This window comes from Bos indicus, chromosome 5 (genome assembly GCF_029378745.1).
Source record: "Bos indicus isolate NIAB-ARS_2022 breed Sahiwal x Tharparkar chromosome 5, NIAB-ARS_B.indTharparkar_mat_pri_1.0, whole genome shotgun sequence".
Lineage (NCBI taxonomy): Eukaryota > Metazoa > Chordata > Mammalia > Artiodactyla > Bovidae > Bos > Bos indicus.
The window spans coordinates 59,351,030-59,366,627 of NC_091764.1; the positions used below are offsets into that span (position 1 = coordinate 59,351,030).

The 15,598-nt window shown below is 37.1% G+C and overlaps 1 protein-coding gene across 1 annotated transcript; it reads left to right on the forward strand.

Annotated features, from left to right (window-relative positions):
• Nucleotides 1–9,629: 9,629 nt before the first annotated feature.
• LOC139183037 (olfactory receptor 9K2-like) lies at nucleotides 9,630–15,286 on the forward strand. The gene is made up of 3 exons (XM_070788764.1): nucleotides 9,630–9,748; nucleotides 9,862–9,929; nucleotides 14,262–15,286. Exons 1-3 carry the CDS (start codon nucleotides 9,630–9,632, stop codon nucleotides 15,284–15,286), a joined length of 1,212 nt encoding a protein of 403 aa, XP_070644865.1.
• The last annotated feature ends 312 nt before the right edge of the window (nucleotides 15,287–15,598 follow it).

Genomic DNA, 15,598 nt, shown 5'->3' on the forward strand with positions numbered 1-15,598 from the left:
TGCTTCTTTTTTGTTATAGTCACTAGTTTGTTGTATTCTTTAGATTCCACAGATAAGTGATATCATACAGTATTTGCCTTTCTCTGTTTGACTTATTTCACTTAGGATAATACCCTCCAGGTTCATCCATGTGGTTGCAAATGAGAGAAAAAAATGCTATTGGAATATGAAGTTCTCTTGTCAACATATCTAACAGAATAACTTTACTTTTGGAAGGACCAGTAGGCAAATATATATAATTTTTCTAATATATTCAATGTCAATGATATGAGAAATGTAGATGGGCAAAAGATGTCTGGGACAGTGATGCTATGAGTCATTTTATGCCATTTGTTCAGAACTTTGGAATTGGATGGACTAAGTCCAAATTTCACCTCTTTCAATCTGAAATAATCTAAAATTGCTACCTACATTTTCAATGCCTGAAGTCCTCTTCTGTGAAATGGGAGGTAATAATAATACCTACTTTATAGGATTGTTGTGATAAAAATGTGAAACTGAGTATGAAAAGCAGTATTTGAAGTTACTGGAACATCTTAAATTCAAAATGTTAGTTAAATTAACAAGCAAATAGCCACGTAAAAAATTACTTTTGTTTTAGGAATGAATATCAGGTGAAAAATTAGGTCAATTCTTTTTCCTATCAAAAAATGCAGTTAGTTTGACTGTCTTAAAACATCCTGCTATATAAGAGACATTAGGAAACATGGGATTATTGTTTCATGGACTGGAATAAAGCACCAGTCTTAAAGTCATCTGAAATGATAAATCAACTCTTACCTCCTATACTAAATACACACTCTTCAATTTCTACTCCTTTACTACTTAACTCTGATTGCTAGTAGGTCTGCTTCCTTTCTGCAGCCAAACTCCAACACATCTTTTTCCTTTAATATAAAGCATTAACATCTCAGATACATGAATTACTGTTTATACAGAAGCAAACTATGATACAAGAAGTACAAGATTAACTTTTCTAAGAAGTATTTTTTCTTTGTCTATATTATTAATCAAACAGAAGACATTAACGGAAACACATAGAGCAAACAAAATCTGTGTTGCACAGGTTTTGCTTTTTAAAATAAGTATCAATGCTTAATATCAAATACTAAATATGTATGTGCATAAAACATCAATAATTTTAATATATCTGAAAAGTTAAATCCAAGTGGAAAAGATGAAATTTTATGTTATAAATTTGTGTTCATTTCTATTTTTAGTTTCTGAAATATCAAAAAAAACTTCCCATCAATAAAATTAATGTCATATTTGAAGTCATTTTAATTTGGACATTTTTACAAAATCAAAATTATAATAGAGTCAGAAAAAGTGAAACCAATGTTGCTTCTGTTACTATTTTTTTATAAAGTAAAAAATGTTTTATTAGTTAAAAATGTGGCATTTAATTCATGTAAATTTAAGTTTTAATCCAGGTCCTGCCACTCACTGGTTAAGTAATTTAGGGCAAATTGTTCATATTTTATGAACCTCTGTCTCCTCATCAGCAAAATATGTCTTAGAACATCTATAGAACATCAATACCACCATAGGGTGGTATTGAAAGGATTAAATTAAGTTATGTATATAAATTAAATAAAATATGTAGGACCTGGGAAATAGAAAGTATTCATTAAGAGTGGCTACATGAGAGATTTAACATATTTTTTTCTAAATTAAGAAATCTATCTTTTAAAAAGTTGTGATTTTTAAAAAATCAGGCACCTTACTTGAGATTCAGCAGATACCAAAAGAAGCTCATTGAAGAATTTTAATAGCTCACTTTTCCATTAAAAGAAGCTTTGAAGAAAGTGCAGTTAATTGCAAACATGTTTAACAGTATACATTCGATTTATTCAAGTGACAGCACTCAGTAAACAGACCTATTTATTTCTAAATCTAATATACCTTAATTTTACTTGCTAGAACTAAAAGAGGATCAGACTGACTCTTCAGTTTGACATCAAGGAATATCCTACTCTTTATATTATGCAAAGACGGAACCAAAAATTGATCCTACCTAAGTTCTAAATCCTTTGATCTAACCATGTAGTTATTCTTGTAAAAAAGAAAGTAAATTAGATATAGATAGACAGGTAGATAGATATACATATATAGATATGTGGTCTTTCTGAAAAGTAGAAAGGGCCCTAGAGGTCAATTAGGTCAATGTTTGCTAAATTTCCCATATGTTAGAATCAGCTGGGGAGGTTTTGCTTTGCTTCACTTTTAATACTGATTCCTGGATCACACTTCCTTCTCAATTAGTCTCAATATTGAAAATTGTCTAGTGAGATGAGTTTGGAGAACATTCATTTATATTTTATGATTCTCAACTGATCACAATGAAGCCAGTCCCTACTTAGAAGTTCAAGGACAAGTGAATTTGGTCTCCTTATTGCTTCCTGGCAGAATAGCAACATTCTCACTCAAAGTCAATCAAAGGTATTATTAATCATACATATTCTTCTGGAAGGATATTTCCACCCTTCATTGCATTGTTTTATAAATATCCCTTCCAGAAATTTCTGTCTTTGTTCAACACAAATGTGTAATAAATATAATCCATTTCTTATTTTCTGATGCCAGTGGATATCAAAACTAGATCACTAAATGCTGCATATATAAACCATTCTCCCCCCTCCCACCAATTCTCAGGCATTCTTTTAGATTCTTTACATTTATACCTAATTAAAATCACTGACTTCTACTACTTAGGTGGATTGGAAAAGAAGTTTAATTTGTTTTGCAAAATAAAAGAGTTGACTTCTGATTCTGGCAAAGGAAAAGTAAAAGAAATCAGATCTCTGCCTGAACCAGTAACAACAGAGTCTCTTTCTTTACTCTCGCTCTGGGTCTCTCTCCTCCCTCTCTCCTTCTTCCCTCTGATACATATGCCACATAGACACACATATGCATATATATAGCTCAAAACTATTCCACAAAGCAGTTTACTGGTGAATTTTACCAATACATAAGTAAGACCTTAATAATAATTCTACATAAACTTTTCCATGGAATTTAAATGAGGGAATACCTCCTAATTAATGAAGCCAAGATAAAGGTGGTGTTAAACCAGACAGACACACAACAAGAGAAGAAAATACAGTTCAATATCTGTTGTGAACATTAATGTGAAATTTATAAACAAAAATTTAGTAAATTTCAATCCAACAGAGGACCAAGGGATGTCAAAAGGACAAGGAAGAAACAGACGCTATCCCAGGAATGCATAACTCATTTATTGTTCAAAAATAATGTAATTTACTATATTAACAAAGTGGATAGGAGAATATATATACACAAAAACAGACATTTAATTCTGATAACTCTCAGCAACTTTCCTCAGCCAGATAAAAGGCATCTATGAAAAATCTAGGAGTAGTAATATCACCCTTAATGAGAAAAGTCTGGAAGACTTTATCTGAAGATCAGGAACAAGACAAGGAGATAGAAAATTGTAAATATAATTGATATTAGTTTAGCAGAAACCTGGCAAGGATTCAGCATTATAAACACTTTTGTTGAAAGAAGATTAAATTCTTTTCAAATACAACAGCTGACAACTTTAAATTTAATGGGACAACTACTGTTGTAATGGTTTGGCCTGTCTAGTCCCCTCTGATAACCTTAGGGACAACTTCAAACTGTGGCTCAGACAGCATTTAGCAAAGTATGTCGAACCAAAGTTTTCCCATAGCAATTTGTTTAAAAAAATCAATAAATGATTAGAAAAATTTAGTGTTTGTGTTAAAAATTTCTTCACTAGTAATAACTTCAGTAAGAATACAAAAGGGACTATTTTGGATTATTGTTTACTTTTATATATAAGCACTTATATAAATGATTACTAAAAAAGTTGTTAAATATTTTGATTATTACCCCTTTTGCTAACCACTGAAATAATTGAATAATAAGTCAAAACTCTTCCTATGATAAACAATACTTTGTCAGATGGCAACTCCCATTAATTCCTGGAAAGCTTGAAACAGTGAATAATTTCAATGTTATCCAATCTCATCAGGATTTTTAAAATTGAGGAAAAATCCACCATCTTTTAATGATACTACTACTAAGTCACTTCAGTCATGTCCGACTCTGTGCAACCCCATAGACGGCAGCCCATCAGGCTCCCCCGTCCCTGGGATTCTCCAGGCAAGAACACTGGAGTCGGTTGCCATTTCCTTCTCCAATGCGTGAAAGTGAAAAGTGAAAGTGAAGTCACTCAGTCGTGTCCGACTCTTAGCGACCCCATGGACTGCAGCCTACCAGGCTCCTCTGCCCAAGGGATTTTCCAGGCAAGTTTAAGGACAAAATGTGGCATGATTAGCATGAGGAAACCAAATAATGATGTATCTTGATGATGAATATATATATATACAACAATCCTAAATAAAATCCAATATAACCCATGCAAAGGGATATCAAGAAAAAACCAAATCAGATATAACGTAATTGGAGAATATTTTCCATTTTCTGTTCATCTGTTTTTTGAAACAAGTGGTGAGATCTCACAGGACTTATTTTTGGTGAGGGAAATAACAAAAGGAAGGGAGAGAAAACAAGACTCACAGTACCAGAGACAACTTTATCTTGGGAGACAGGGAGGCGTTTGGGGCTTTGCACATTCCTGGTTATTATTAGCCAAGCTCCTGTCCTCAGGACTATCTGATGGGGATGGAAACCAGGTAACTAGGCAATAATTAGAATTCTTAACCATCTTTCTGAAAGTTCCACTCTACCATTGTACCTAGAATCTTTGCCTTAGTATTTAGTCGGACAACAGCCACCAGATGGCAGCAAACTGCAGCTGGATACTCCAGGAATCCTTAACAGTTCTGACATCCTTGCCTGCATCACGTCTTTCTATTTCTTTTTTAACCAGTTTCCCCATATTTTATAAACTCTTTCTTTATCAATTAATTGTTAAAAGAAAATTTTTTTAGTCAAAGTGAGACTCTAAGCCTTTGGAAACTAAGATCATGGTATCTGGTCCCATCACTTCATGGGAAATAGATGGGGAAACAGTGGAAACAGTGTCAGACTTTATTTTGGGGGGCTCCAAAATCACTGCAGATGGTGACTGCAGCCATGAAATTAAAAGACGCTTACTCCTTGGAAGGAAAGTTATGACCAACCTAGATAGCATATTCAAAAGCAGAGACATTACTTTGCCAACAAAGGTCCGTCTAGTCAAGGCTATGGTTTTTCCAGTAGTCATGTATGAATGTGAGAGTTGGACTGTGAAGAAATCTGAGCACCGAAGAATTGATGCTTTTGAACTGTGGTGCTAGAGAAGACTCTTGAGAGTCCCTTGGACTGCAAGGGGATCCAACCAGTCCATTCTAAAGGAGATCAGTCCTGGGTGTTCTTTGGAAGGAATGATGCTAAAGCTGAAACTCCAGTACTTTGGCCACCTCATGCGAAGAGTTGACTCATTGGAAAAGACTCTGATGCTGGGAGGGATTGGGGGCAGGAGGAAAAGGGGACAACAGAGGATGAGATGGCTAGATGGCATCACCGACTCAATGGACGTGAGTTTGAGTGAATTCCGGGAGTTGGTGATGGACAGGGAGGCCTGGAGTGCTGCAATTCATGGGGTCGCAGAGAGTCAGACACGACTGAGCGACTGAACTGAACTGAAGCCTTTGGAAAGACTCACTGAAAATTTGGTATAGTCTTTGTTAAGGAGACATTCACTTGCTATGGCAGGAAACAAAAAAACAGATATGACCCATTTAAAGCACAATAGAAAATGTGACACAGCATAGAGAAATATATGATTCTCATAAGTGTGATCTGACTTTTAAGAATTAAAGTAATAAACTTTTCTATATATGGACATATAAAGAATATAATTTAAATATCTATAAAGTTATAGTGACTTCTATTTCTTATCTGTTAAGTGATACAAAAATATTTTCTGGAAAAATTCCATTACATTCCACACCATTTGTTTATATATAAGAATAACTGACAGATATGTACAATCTAACAAGGCTCAGAGAACAATACTACCTCTAAAAGTAAAAAATGAGTTTGAATAATTTGTTGAATCTTAAAGGTTGAAAGGGGGAAATGTGATACACTTGCTAATTATAGACACAAACGATGCAACTTAGGCTTATACTTCTGAAAAATGGAAATAGTAGAAATATTATTTCCCTCTAAAACAACATAAAAAATGGAACATACATAGAAAATATGAAAAATGACTTTAGTTAGTAAAGTGAAGTGAAGCAAAAGTTAAGACTAGAGTGAAGTGAAGTAAATTGATTTTAAAAATGAATGTAAGTGAAATATACTACCTTCATTTAAGAGAATTACATTTGTGATAATGGAAAGAGAACTTGATTTATAAAAATCATAGCTATAAGAGATTTCATAGAAAAACTGAAATTCAAAGCATAATATATATTGTGGATGATATACCACAATGTGGGTAAATATAATAAATTTGAGTTTTCTAAATTATGTTTGGTAATTGAAGAAAAATTACAATGCAGTCTTCTGTAGTTCTAAATGTATAATATATAGATTAAATAATTTAAAAATTGATTTTAAATGAGAGAGGGTAAATAAATATAAAGAGAGTAAATTCCTATACGTAGACACAAATGATACATGCAGTTTAAGGTTATATTTCTCAAAGTAAATTGATAATTATTTATTTAATAGCAAAATACCAAAAAAAAGGAACACAGAAAAAAGATATTAAAATGGCAAAAGTAAAGAACAATAATAGACCTTTACAATTAATGTAAATGAGATAATCTCCCCTATTTCAAAATATGGTATCTACTCTATATGTGGAGTGGGAGAAGTTTAAATTTTTCAAAGTCACAGCTATAAAATGCTATAGTAAAAAGTTTAAAATTAAAGTTTTTATAAGACACACCAGATAAGAATTTTAAATAAACACATAGCTCATCATAGTGATGTAGGCATTCTCTTTGTCTCTCTCCTTCGATCTACAATCAGTAAAGTGAAGTGAACATGAAAGTCGCTCAGTGTATCCGACTCTTTGCTACCCCATGGACTATAAAGTACATGGAATTCTCCAGGCCAGAATACTGGAGTGGGTAGCCTTTCCCTTCTCCAGGGGATCTTGCCAACCCAGGGATTGAACCCAGGTCCTGCGCATTGCAGGTGGATTCTAAAACATTCATAATTCAACAAGTGTGCCTCTGTCTAACACACCAGGACACACCAGAGAATTCCACACATCAGCACATCTAAAGATGGGTGGACTGGAAACACAGAGGAGGCAGAGCTAGGGCTAAGCAGGGTTGGTGACCCCAAGCTAAGCTTGCAGTCCCAGAGAATCCAGGAAAGGTGGCACACATGACTCAGGCCTCCAGGATGCAGCAGCAACCGCAGCCACAAGAAAACAGGAAATGGCAGAACCTGCAACCCCATTTCTTTAGTCATAGAGGCGTCCGTGACTCTCGCCCCTTGCCCACCCACAGCAGCACCTATGAACTCAACAGCTCCAGATGTAGCTGAGGAACCTGTGACCATAGCTTCCCCGATACTTCTGCCCTCTCCCTGAGGTGGTGGAGTTGCCATCCCAGGAGACCACAAAGGTAGCCGAGGGGACAGCCACACCAGAGCCCCAGATGGCAACATCCACCACAGCACCAGCAACACCAGCAGCAGTGGCAAGGCACTACTGACTCCAGAGGCAGACGCAGTAACAATGAAGGCAGAAGTGGTGGAAGGCGGAAAGTGCCAATCCTCTAATATAACCAGAGGCAGCTCAGGTAAGAGAAGCGGAAAACTGGTGCTACAGTACCATCTACTGAAAACAACAAGAGGAACACCTCTAATTATTAACCTGTTGAATCATTATAATCAAGCTACAAAAAAAAAAAAAGGCAGCTTTACCTAAGGAAGAAAGATGTTCATTACTTCAAGTGCACTAGCAGAGAAACAGCTCATCAAGCACCATGAAAAACCACCGTAACACAGTAGCACAAAATCAAAATGACAATTCTCCAGAAACCCAACTCGAAGCCACTTCATTTGTTACGTAAACACATTTCTGGTTTCAACAGAGACATGTTTTTTTAAAAGACATAAATGTAACTGAAAGCATCTAAAAGAAAAGAAAAAAACAAATGCTTATTTCGGAGAATAAACAAACGAGACAATCTCATGAATGGATACGATTCCTTACATATTCCTTAGAATAGAGTAAACCCTTTATCCACTATAAAATCAAGCAATTCATGAATAATCAACAGTATGAAAAGAAGCAAATAGTTGTTTAACAGGAAGTAATTCTGCAACATAGATTCCATTTCCTCACTGTTTAGATCATGATTTAAACTTGCTAAGACGAACAAGTATTAGGGGGTGGGGAATGCAGCTTCTCTCCCTTTAGTTCTCTGTACGTTTTAATTGATTAAACCAACGAACATAGCGGCGAAGGGTCCTGAGAGAAACTCTTTCCTGGGGAGAAAAATCAGAGTAATAGTCATTCCCTCTGCAAGGGACCTAAATGTCTCACTGACCAGTGTATTGCATCGTAAAGCAAAAAATGAAAATGAGAGAAGTAATTCCTCACAAGACCTTCGGAAAACCAGAAGGGCTGGGGATCATGCACCTGGCTCAGCTCCTCCGATGCCTCCTGGACGGAGGAGGAGCTAGCACAGTGATGCAGCGTTAGGAGGCCCAGAAGGCGGACCTCGTGCTGGATGGAGCACTGCGTCCTGATGCTGATGGTCGACGTGACCCGACGGCTGTGGCAGCTCCTGCCGAATATCTCCGCCTCCAGGACGTGAACCTGTGGCTGCAGGACGACAAGCTGCAGCTGTGCGAGCTTTGCAGCTTCCTGGATGCTACCGACCGGCACAAGGCGGGCAGTGCACGTCCTGTGGCGGCGTTGTGGGTACCGTATTGCCTGCGCCTGCGGCACGAGGTGGCCCCAAGAGTCTCTGAAGCTGCGGGAACTCGAGGCGCGCGGGGCGGCCCTGCTGGGCGGGAACCTGGAGCTCATGGAGTGCTGCTGCTGCTGCTGCTGGACCAGGAGGAGCGAGGATGTGGGCGGCGCAGCACAGTTTTTGCTTTATCTTCTCAGTCTGTCAGTTCGGGGAAGGTCTAGGGTTAGAGGGATATTTTATTACTGATTAGCAATCTAAGGCTACAATTTGGGCTTCTCTTTGTAACTCTTACACCCTTCATCCCACTGCTGGCTCTTTAAGGCCAGAGGGAGTAGCTCAAAATGAAGTTTTTTGACTCCTTAGGGCTGGGCAGTCTAGGAGTGAGAAGTCCCAGTCCCAGCCTCAGTGAACTCTCTGGCTGGGGGTCCTTAGGAGGGTCAGATTTCTGGGCTTCTGCTTCCCCAAGCACAGTATAATACAGGGGATCACTGCAGTACTGTGGCTGGGAAAGGAAATGTTTCTGGCTTTTAGCTGCATTGACAGGTGACAGGTGATTTAGGGCATGATTCTCTGCAGGGCAGTGAAGTGCTGGAGTGTCAGAGCCTATTTGTAGAGAAGTCCTGTCATGTTTTGGACAAGGAGACGCAGACCATCTCTGGCTCAGGGTTCTGCTGCAGCAGTGCATGGTGTAGGAATTGAGGACTGGGCTCCACCTAAGGTTTCCCACTTCACTGGACAGGAAGTAGAATGGAGCTGTCAAGTATCCTGCAGAATCCAAGCTCCCCACCACCACCTCCAAGTCCCATGTACACTCAGAGTGGGACTGCCACAGATTTTGTGGTGGCAGAGCTTTGGGTTGAGATGAAGTAAAGATTCAGCATTATTATCACAAATTTCAGTTACAGGTGGGACCGCTGTCATTTAGTTTTGTCTGAAAGTTCTAGTGGCCTTGAGATGTTCTCCCAATGATTATGAGTAGGAGGCCTGGAAACAAGGAAAGGCCCTCCTTAGAGACCACTTTCCTGTACTTGGACTTGCAAGCTGGAGGTGAGAAAGCTGACAAGCCTCGATCTGGGTGCTGGCAAAGGTGGAGTCAAATACCAGGCTTGTGCCATATGTGCTTGCTCTTAGCCCATCCTCACAAAAGTTCTGGAAAGCAGTAGTATTTCCATTTTACAGCCAAACATCCAGAGGCTCAGAGAAGTTCTGAGCATCTTTTGGGGGGAAAATTGAGAATGAAATGTTTTAGTTCCAATATCCTGGATGGGTCTCCCAGGGATTCTCTACTGCTCAGGCTAAGGGTGGGCTTCCTTTTCTGACTTATTGTCACTTTGGCCAATAATATTAATCAGCAGACACTAGGTGACTCCCCATTCTTGATTCCTGACCCAGGTTTGCCCTTCTCCCACCCTGAAAGTGTCACTTCCTCATCTGTGACCAGTGAGCAGATGATTGATAATCACACTACCCAGAAAGGTCAGGCTATCTTGTGTTCCGATTTCCACTCTTTCTCTCCTCTTGGGCAAGTTACTTCACTTCCCTAAGCCCCTCTCTGTTCTTCTTCTGTAAAGTGGGGCAGCACCTACAGTACCCCCTTTATCCACACAGGATCAGGGGAGGTCAGGATCTGCACACAGTCAGCTTCAACAGTTGTCAGTATCTTAGTCATTCATATTCCTTACCAGGCTCCTCATGAAAAAAGATAGGGACCCAAGGGGTTTGCCAAATGGACATCACTGTTCTCTTTGAAACTCAGTTTACTGTTTAGACAGACAGCTTGCTTCATTTTCCAACCAAGCCAGTGTCTGGCTGTACTTGCTCCTGGGGTAGGGAGTAATGACCCTGTAGTCCTTCCTTGAGGTGCCATAAAGACCCTAAGTGGCTAGTGTGGCAGGTGGCCCCTCGGTATTCCAGGCAGTCTCTCAAAGGGACTGGGCCTGGCTGCAAATGGGCCTTTCCCCTGGTTGTTTTATTTGACAGAATCTGGGTTAGGCTGACTAGTCTGGACTAGGATGCTCTTTACTCTAGTCCAGGGGGCAGACTGGGGCAGACAAACCCCAAACACCAGAAAGTCAGGTGTATCGCTTTGAACTGATTTTCAAATAAAAATATTTTCAACAATTACTCCCCTTCCATTCTTCCAGATTGAATATGATTCCCAGTGCATTACAATAGGATCCTGTTGTTTATTTATTTTATATACAGTAGTTTATATCTGCAGATTAATAGATATTTTAAAATTCATATTTATCATTTATCACTTTATTATATTTTAAATACTTTTATTTTAAAATGGTCATTTCTGATGTTAAAAAATAGTATTTACTATGTCCATTTTAGTATTAGAAGGATTTGTAGTGCTATCTCCTTTTCATTCCTGACACTTGTGATTCAGTGTTGCTGTATTTGTTAAGCTGGCTAGGGTTTATGTATCGTACTAATCCTTCAAAATCTCAGTGTTAAGCCTTGTAAATATCCTATAGTATGTATTTCTATTTAACTAATTTTGGCTTTTATTATTTACCTTGTTTTGTTTTATTGTACTTTTTTTTGCCCCGACTGTTTTCTCCTTCTCATAATTAAGGTAGATAATCTATTTATGTTCCTTTCTTACTTATTTATAGTAGTTACTTCTGGATTTTATATATCACACCAAGTATAATACTTCATTTTCTGCATCCCAGAAATTTAGGTATATCATAATTTATTACCACTTAGTTCAAACTAGATAAAAAGATAGTTTGATTTCTTTTTTACCCACGGTCTTTTAGGCAGTGTTTATTTCTAACATCAACACTTTCTATTTGTCTATTTGTTAATCATTTCTATATTAAGTTGACCAGGATCAAAGAACATACACTGAATGATTTCAGTCTTTGAATTTATTGAGAATTCATCCCATTTATTGTTATTTCCAGTAAGTGTTTCTTAAATCAGTTAAATAAATCACTCACTCAGTCGTGTCCGACTCTGAGTCGTGTCCAACTCTAAGTGTTTCTTAGATACTTATACACGGTAGCATGTTGTTATTGCTAATGGTGTTGTGGGAAGTTTAAGAAATGAGAAAAAGTACAGTGAATTTTGTTATATTTTATGAATTAGATCCAAAAGCTCCTCTCCAGGTTCTTTCTAGTTGGAGATGTTAAAAAGTTAAAATGTCTCCTGCTACTAAGTTTCTTGACACAGAACTTTACAATACCAATTGTAATAGATCCATACAGACTTGGGATTTGGATCAATGTTCCATTCATTTTGACTTTTTCTGCTGTTTAGGAAGTTATGGAAACATGGAGGCTTTTCTCTGAAGCCTTGTTGAACCTCTAACTTCCTAGGGAAGCTATTTTGATGGATAAGAAAGTACTGACATATTTTTGCTGCTGTGTATATGGCCCTTGGATCACAGTCAACAATATTATTTTTAAACCATACCTGCAATGGTAGCCTCACTTTGTGAATTAATTCTATGTTTTTCTAAGAGTCATTGCAAGAGTTTCAGCTAGAAGTTCATTCTGCCTTTCCAAACTTTATAGGCCTCGTTCACCGTAATTATTAACATTTTCCTGTTTGAAATTCCTAAACTGCTTTCTCTTTCTATACTGACCAAACTCTCAATGATACAAGAGGGAGGGGACATATATATACGTATAGTTGATTCACTTTGTTGTATAGCAGAAACTAACACAACATTAAAAATCAATTATGTTCAAAAAAGAAGATTGGAATAACATGGAAATATTTAGGAAAAATGGCATACTTGTATTAGGCTTGTTAAATAGAATATAATGTCTCTGGTTCTAATGTAGTCTTTCAGTCACACAGTAGCTATTAAGGAATTTTAAAATATTAGTCCTGATCTCTTATAAATGTTTTTACTAGAGATTTAAAAAATAATTTTATTGAATATTATCATTTATTCCATATTTTTTAACTAATTAGTATTTAAATATACAAAATCATAAAATTATCAAAGCCTTATTTTACTTTGAGTTTGTGATTCAGATGGAATTTGTGTACCATGAAGTATATCTACATCAGAGAATATAGGAAGACCAAAATTTGGAGTGAATTTTTGCCTTTTACAATCATAGCTCATGTAATTTATTACATAATATTAAATATTTATTTATCTAAAACATTTTTCATATAGTACAGACTTTTTGATCTGTTTCCTTCTGCCTATCAACTTGGCTGCTGTGACAATAACCAGAAAGATTTTCTTTGTCGATGTTCTCATAGAAGACAGCCCTGGAACCTGCACTTATATGTCCATAATTGACTTTACTATTACTTCTCTCCCAGTGGAATCCATCACAGAGGATGAGCAAAACCTCAAGGCTGAAATATCCTGAAGAAGGTTTCACAGGCTTAAAAATAACTAAGGCCATCATAAATACAACTGTTGATACTCCAGCTCACGATCATAAACTCTGGATGACACACGGTTGCTATGGTCTTTAAATATGCAAGCGTACCCCATTATTCTTATTTAAGAGTTACAAAGCATATTAGAATTATGGAGAGGAACTCCCTATCTGTATTTCCCTTAGGTTTACTTCCCCTGACTAAAGAGTGAGATCCCTTGAATTGATGCAGCCTGTGTAGAAAGTCATTCATTGCACTGTAAGGACTGGAATGTTCATCAGCTTCTCTCTCTCTGCGTCAAAAAGAGGGCTAAATGATTATGACATTTTAAAAATTAACTATTAATAGAAACAAAATATTATAATGAGGAATATAAATGCATGTATTTGGTGGAATGGCTTTGTTCTGAGGAAATGAACATATATTTGAACTAGCTTAAGAGAATTTTGTTATATCTAGTCTTAGCAAATTTTGCTGTTAATTTAACATACCAATAACTTATCTATTTCTATTATGTTTCCAAAGATGTATACAGTTATAGTGGAAATAAATAAACTGAGATGTAAGAAGGTTAAAATATTTTGAATATATTTATTACTGTTATTACCATTGTATTGTGATTAAAACAAGGACAGCACTATCATAATGGCTACAAACACTATCATTGATATTATATGTGCCACTCCTGTTTTAGATAGTGTATAATAGTCCTAATTTAGATTGTTAATTTTAGATTCCTAATTTTAGATAAACATAAATTTTAACTATAAACATATTAAAAATAGAAATTTAGAATGTGAGTAAAATTACACGGGAAAACATGCTACTTTCTTATTTACTTCCCTGAAAAAATATGATTTAAATAAAATAACCAAAGGGCTTCCTTTACTGCTTAATAGACTAACAGTTTCAGAAGTCTAATGACATCTAATCCCTAATCTTTCATCTTCCTGACAATAAGATTGTTTTGTATGCACTATCTCATTAAGTTGTTAATCATATATATCTACATTTAAGATAGTTTTGATAGTACTAGAATCAAAGTCACAATTTCGTTTATTTTGCCTTGTGCCTCTCAGCAGGTGTCTGCCATTGGTGACACGGGAACAACTAATCACTCAGAAGTGACTGACTTCACTCTCTTAGGCTTCAGGGTCCTCCCACAGCTCCACATTCTCCTCTTCCTGCTATTTCTGCTTATCTACACCATGATCCTTCTAGGGAATGTTGGCATGATGGTCATTAATATGAAAGATCCATGGCTGAACACACGAATGTATTTCTTCCTAGGCAACCTCTCCTTCATCAATCTCGTCTATTCATCTGTTATTGCACCCAAAGCTATGATCAACTTCTGGTCTGTGAGCAAGTCCATCTCATTTGCAGGCTGTGTGACCCAGCTCCTTCTCTTTGCCCTCTTCATTGTGACCGAGGGGTTTCTCCTGGCAGTCATGGCTTATGACCACTTCATTGCCATCTGCAACCCACGTCTCTACTCCATTCAGATGTCAACATGTCTCGGTGTTCAGTTGGTGGCTGGTTCCTATATTTGTGGCTGTATCAGCTCAGTTATTGAGACCAGCATGACATTTATTTTATCCTTTTGTGCTTCTTGGACCATTGAACATTTTTACTGTGATGACCATCCACTTCAAAGGCTGTCTTGTTCTAACATCTTCATCCATAAACTGGCTTCTTTCTGTTTATCTGGCATCATTATCTTGCCTACCATCATAGTTATTATTGTTTCTTATTTGTACATTTTGTCCACAGTTCTAAAGATACCCTCCACCAAGGGACGCCAGAAAGCCTTCTCCACCCGCAGCTCCCACCTGGGAGTCGTGAGTGTACTGTATGTTGCTGTCTCTTGTATGTATCATACTCCTGACACATCTCCTGAGCTGAGTAAAGTGGCCTCCTTGTGTTACACCCTACTCACTCCCATGTTGAATCCTCTGATTTACTCTCTGAGAAACAAAGATGTCAAAGAAGCTCTGAGGAAGATCCTGGGGGAAAATGTATTTTTATTTATTTCTGTTTAACAGTGATATACCTGAAAGACACAGTCTTTATAACAATTTGGGGAAGCACTAACTCAAAAAATGCACCCATTGATCTTAGAAAGATTTACTCTTAGAGAGTTAGTTTATTTGAATACCATGTACTTAAAACCGAAAAGTACATTTGGAATATATCTTGTCTGGCTGTTGATTTTGGAGTGAATGAAATGACTTCCTCTGTACTTCATCTTAATTATGGGTAAAAATAATTATTGCCATGAACTTCCTGATGTTCAAGCTGGTTTTAGAAAAGGCAGAGGAACCAGAGATCAAATTGCCAACATCCGCTGGATC

Bases quoted from the DNA above. Each gene is read 5' to 3' on its own strand.
- LOC139183037 (XM_070788764.1), top strand. From the start codon at position 9,630: ATGGAGCTGTCAAGTATCCTGCAGAATCCAAGCTCCCCACCACCACCT. The intron at 9,749-9,861 runs GTAAAGATTCAG...GATTATGAGTAG, and splicing joins GAGCTTTGGGTTGAGATGAA to GAGGCCTGGAAACAAGGAAA. The intron at 9,930-14,261 runs GTGAGAAAGCTG...TCTACATTTAAG, and splicing joins CTTGGACTTGCAAGCTGGAG to ATAGTTTTGATAGTACTAGA.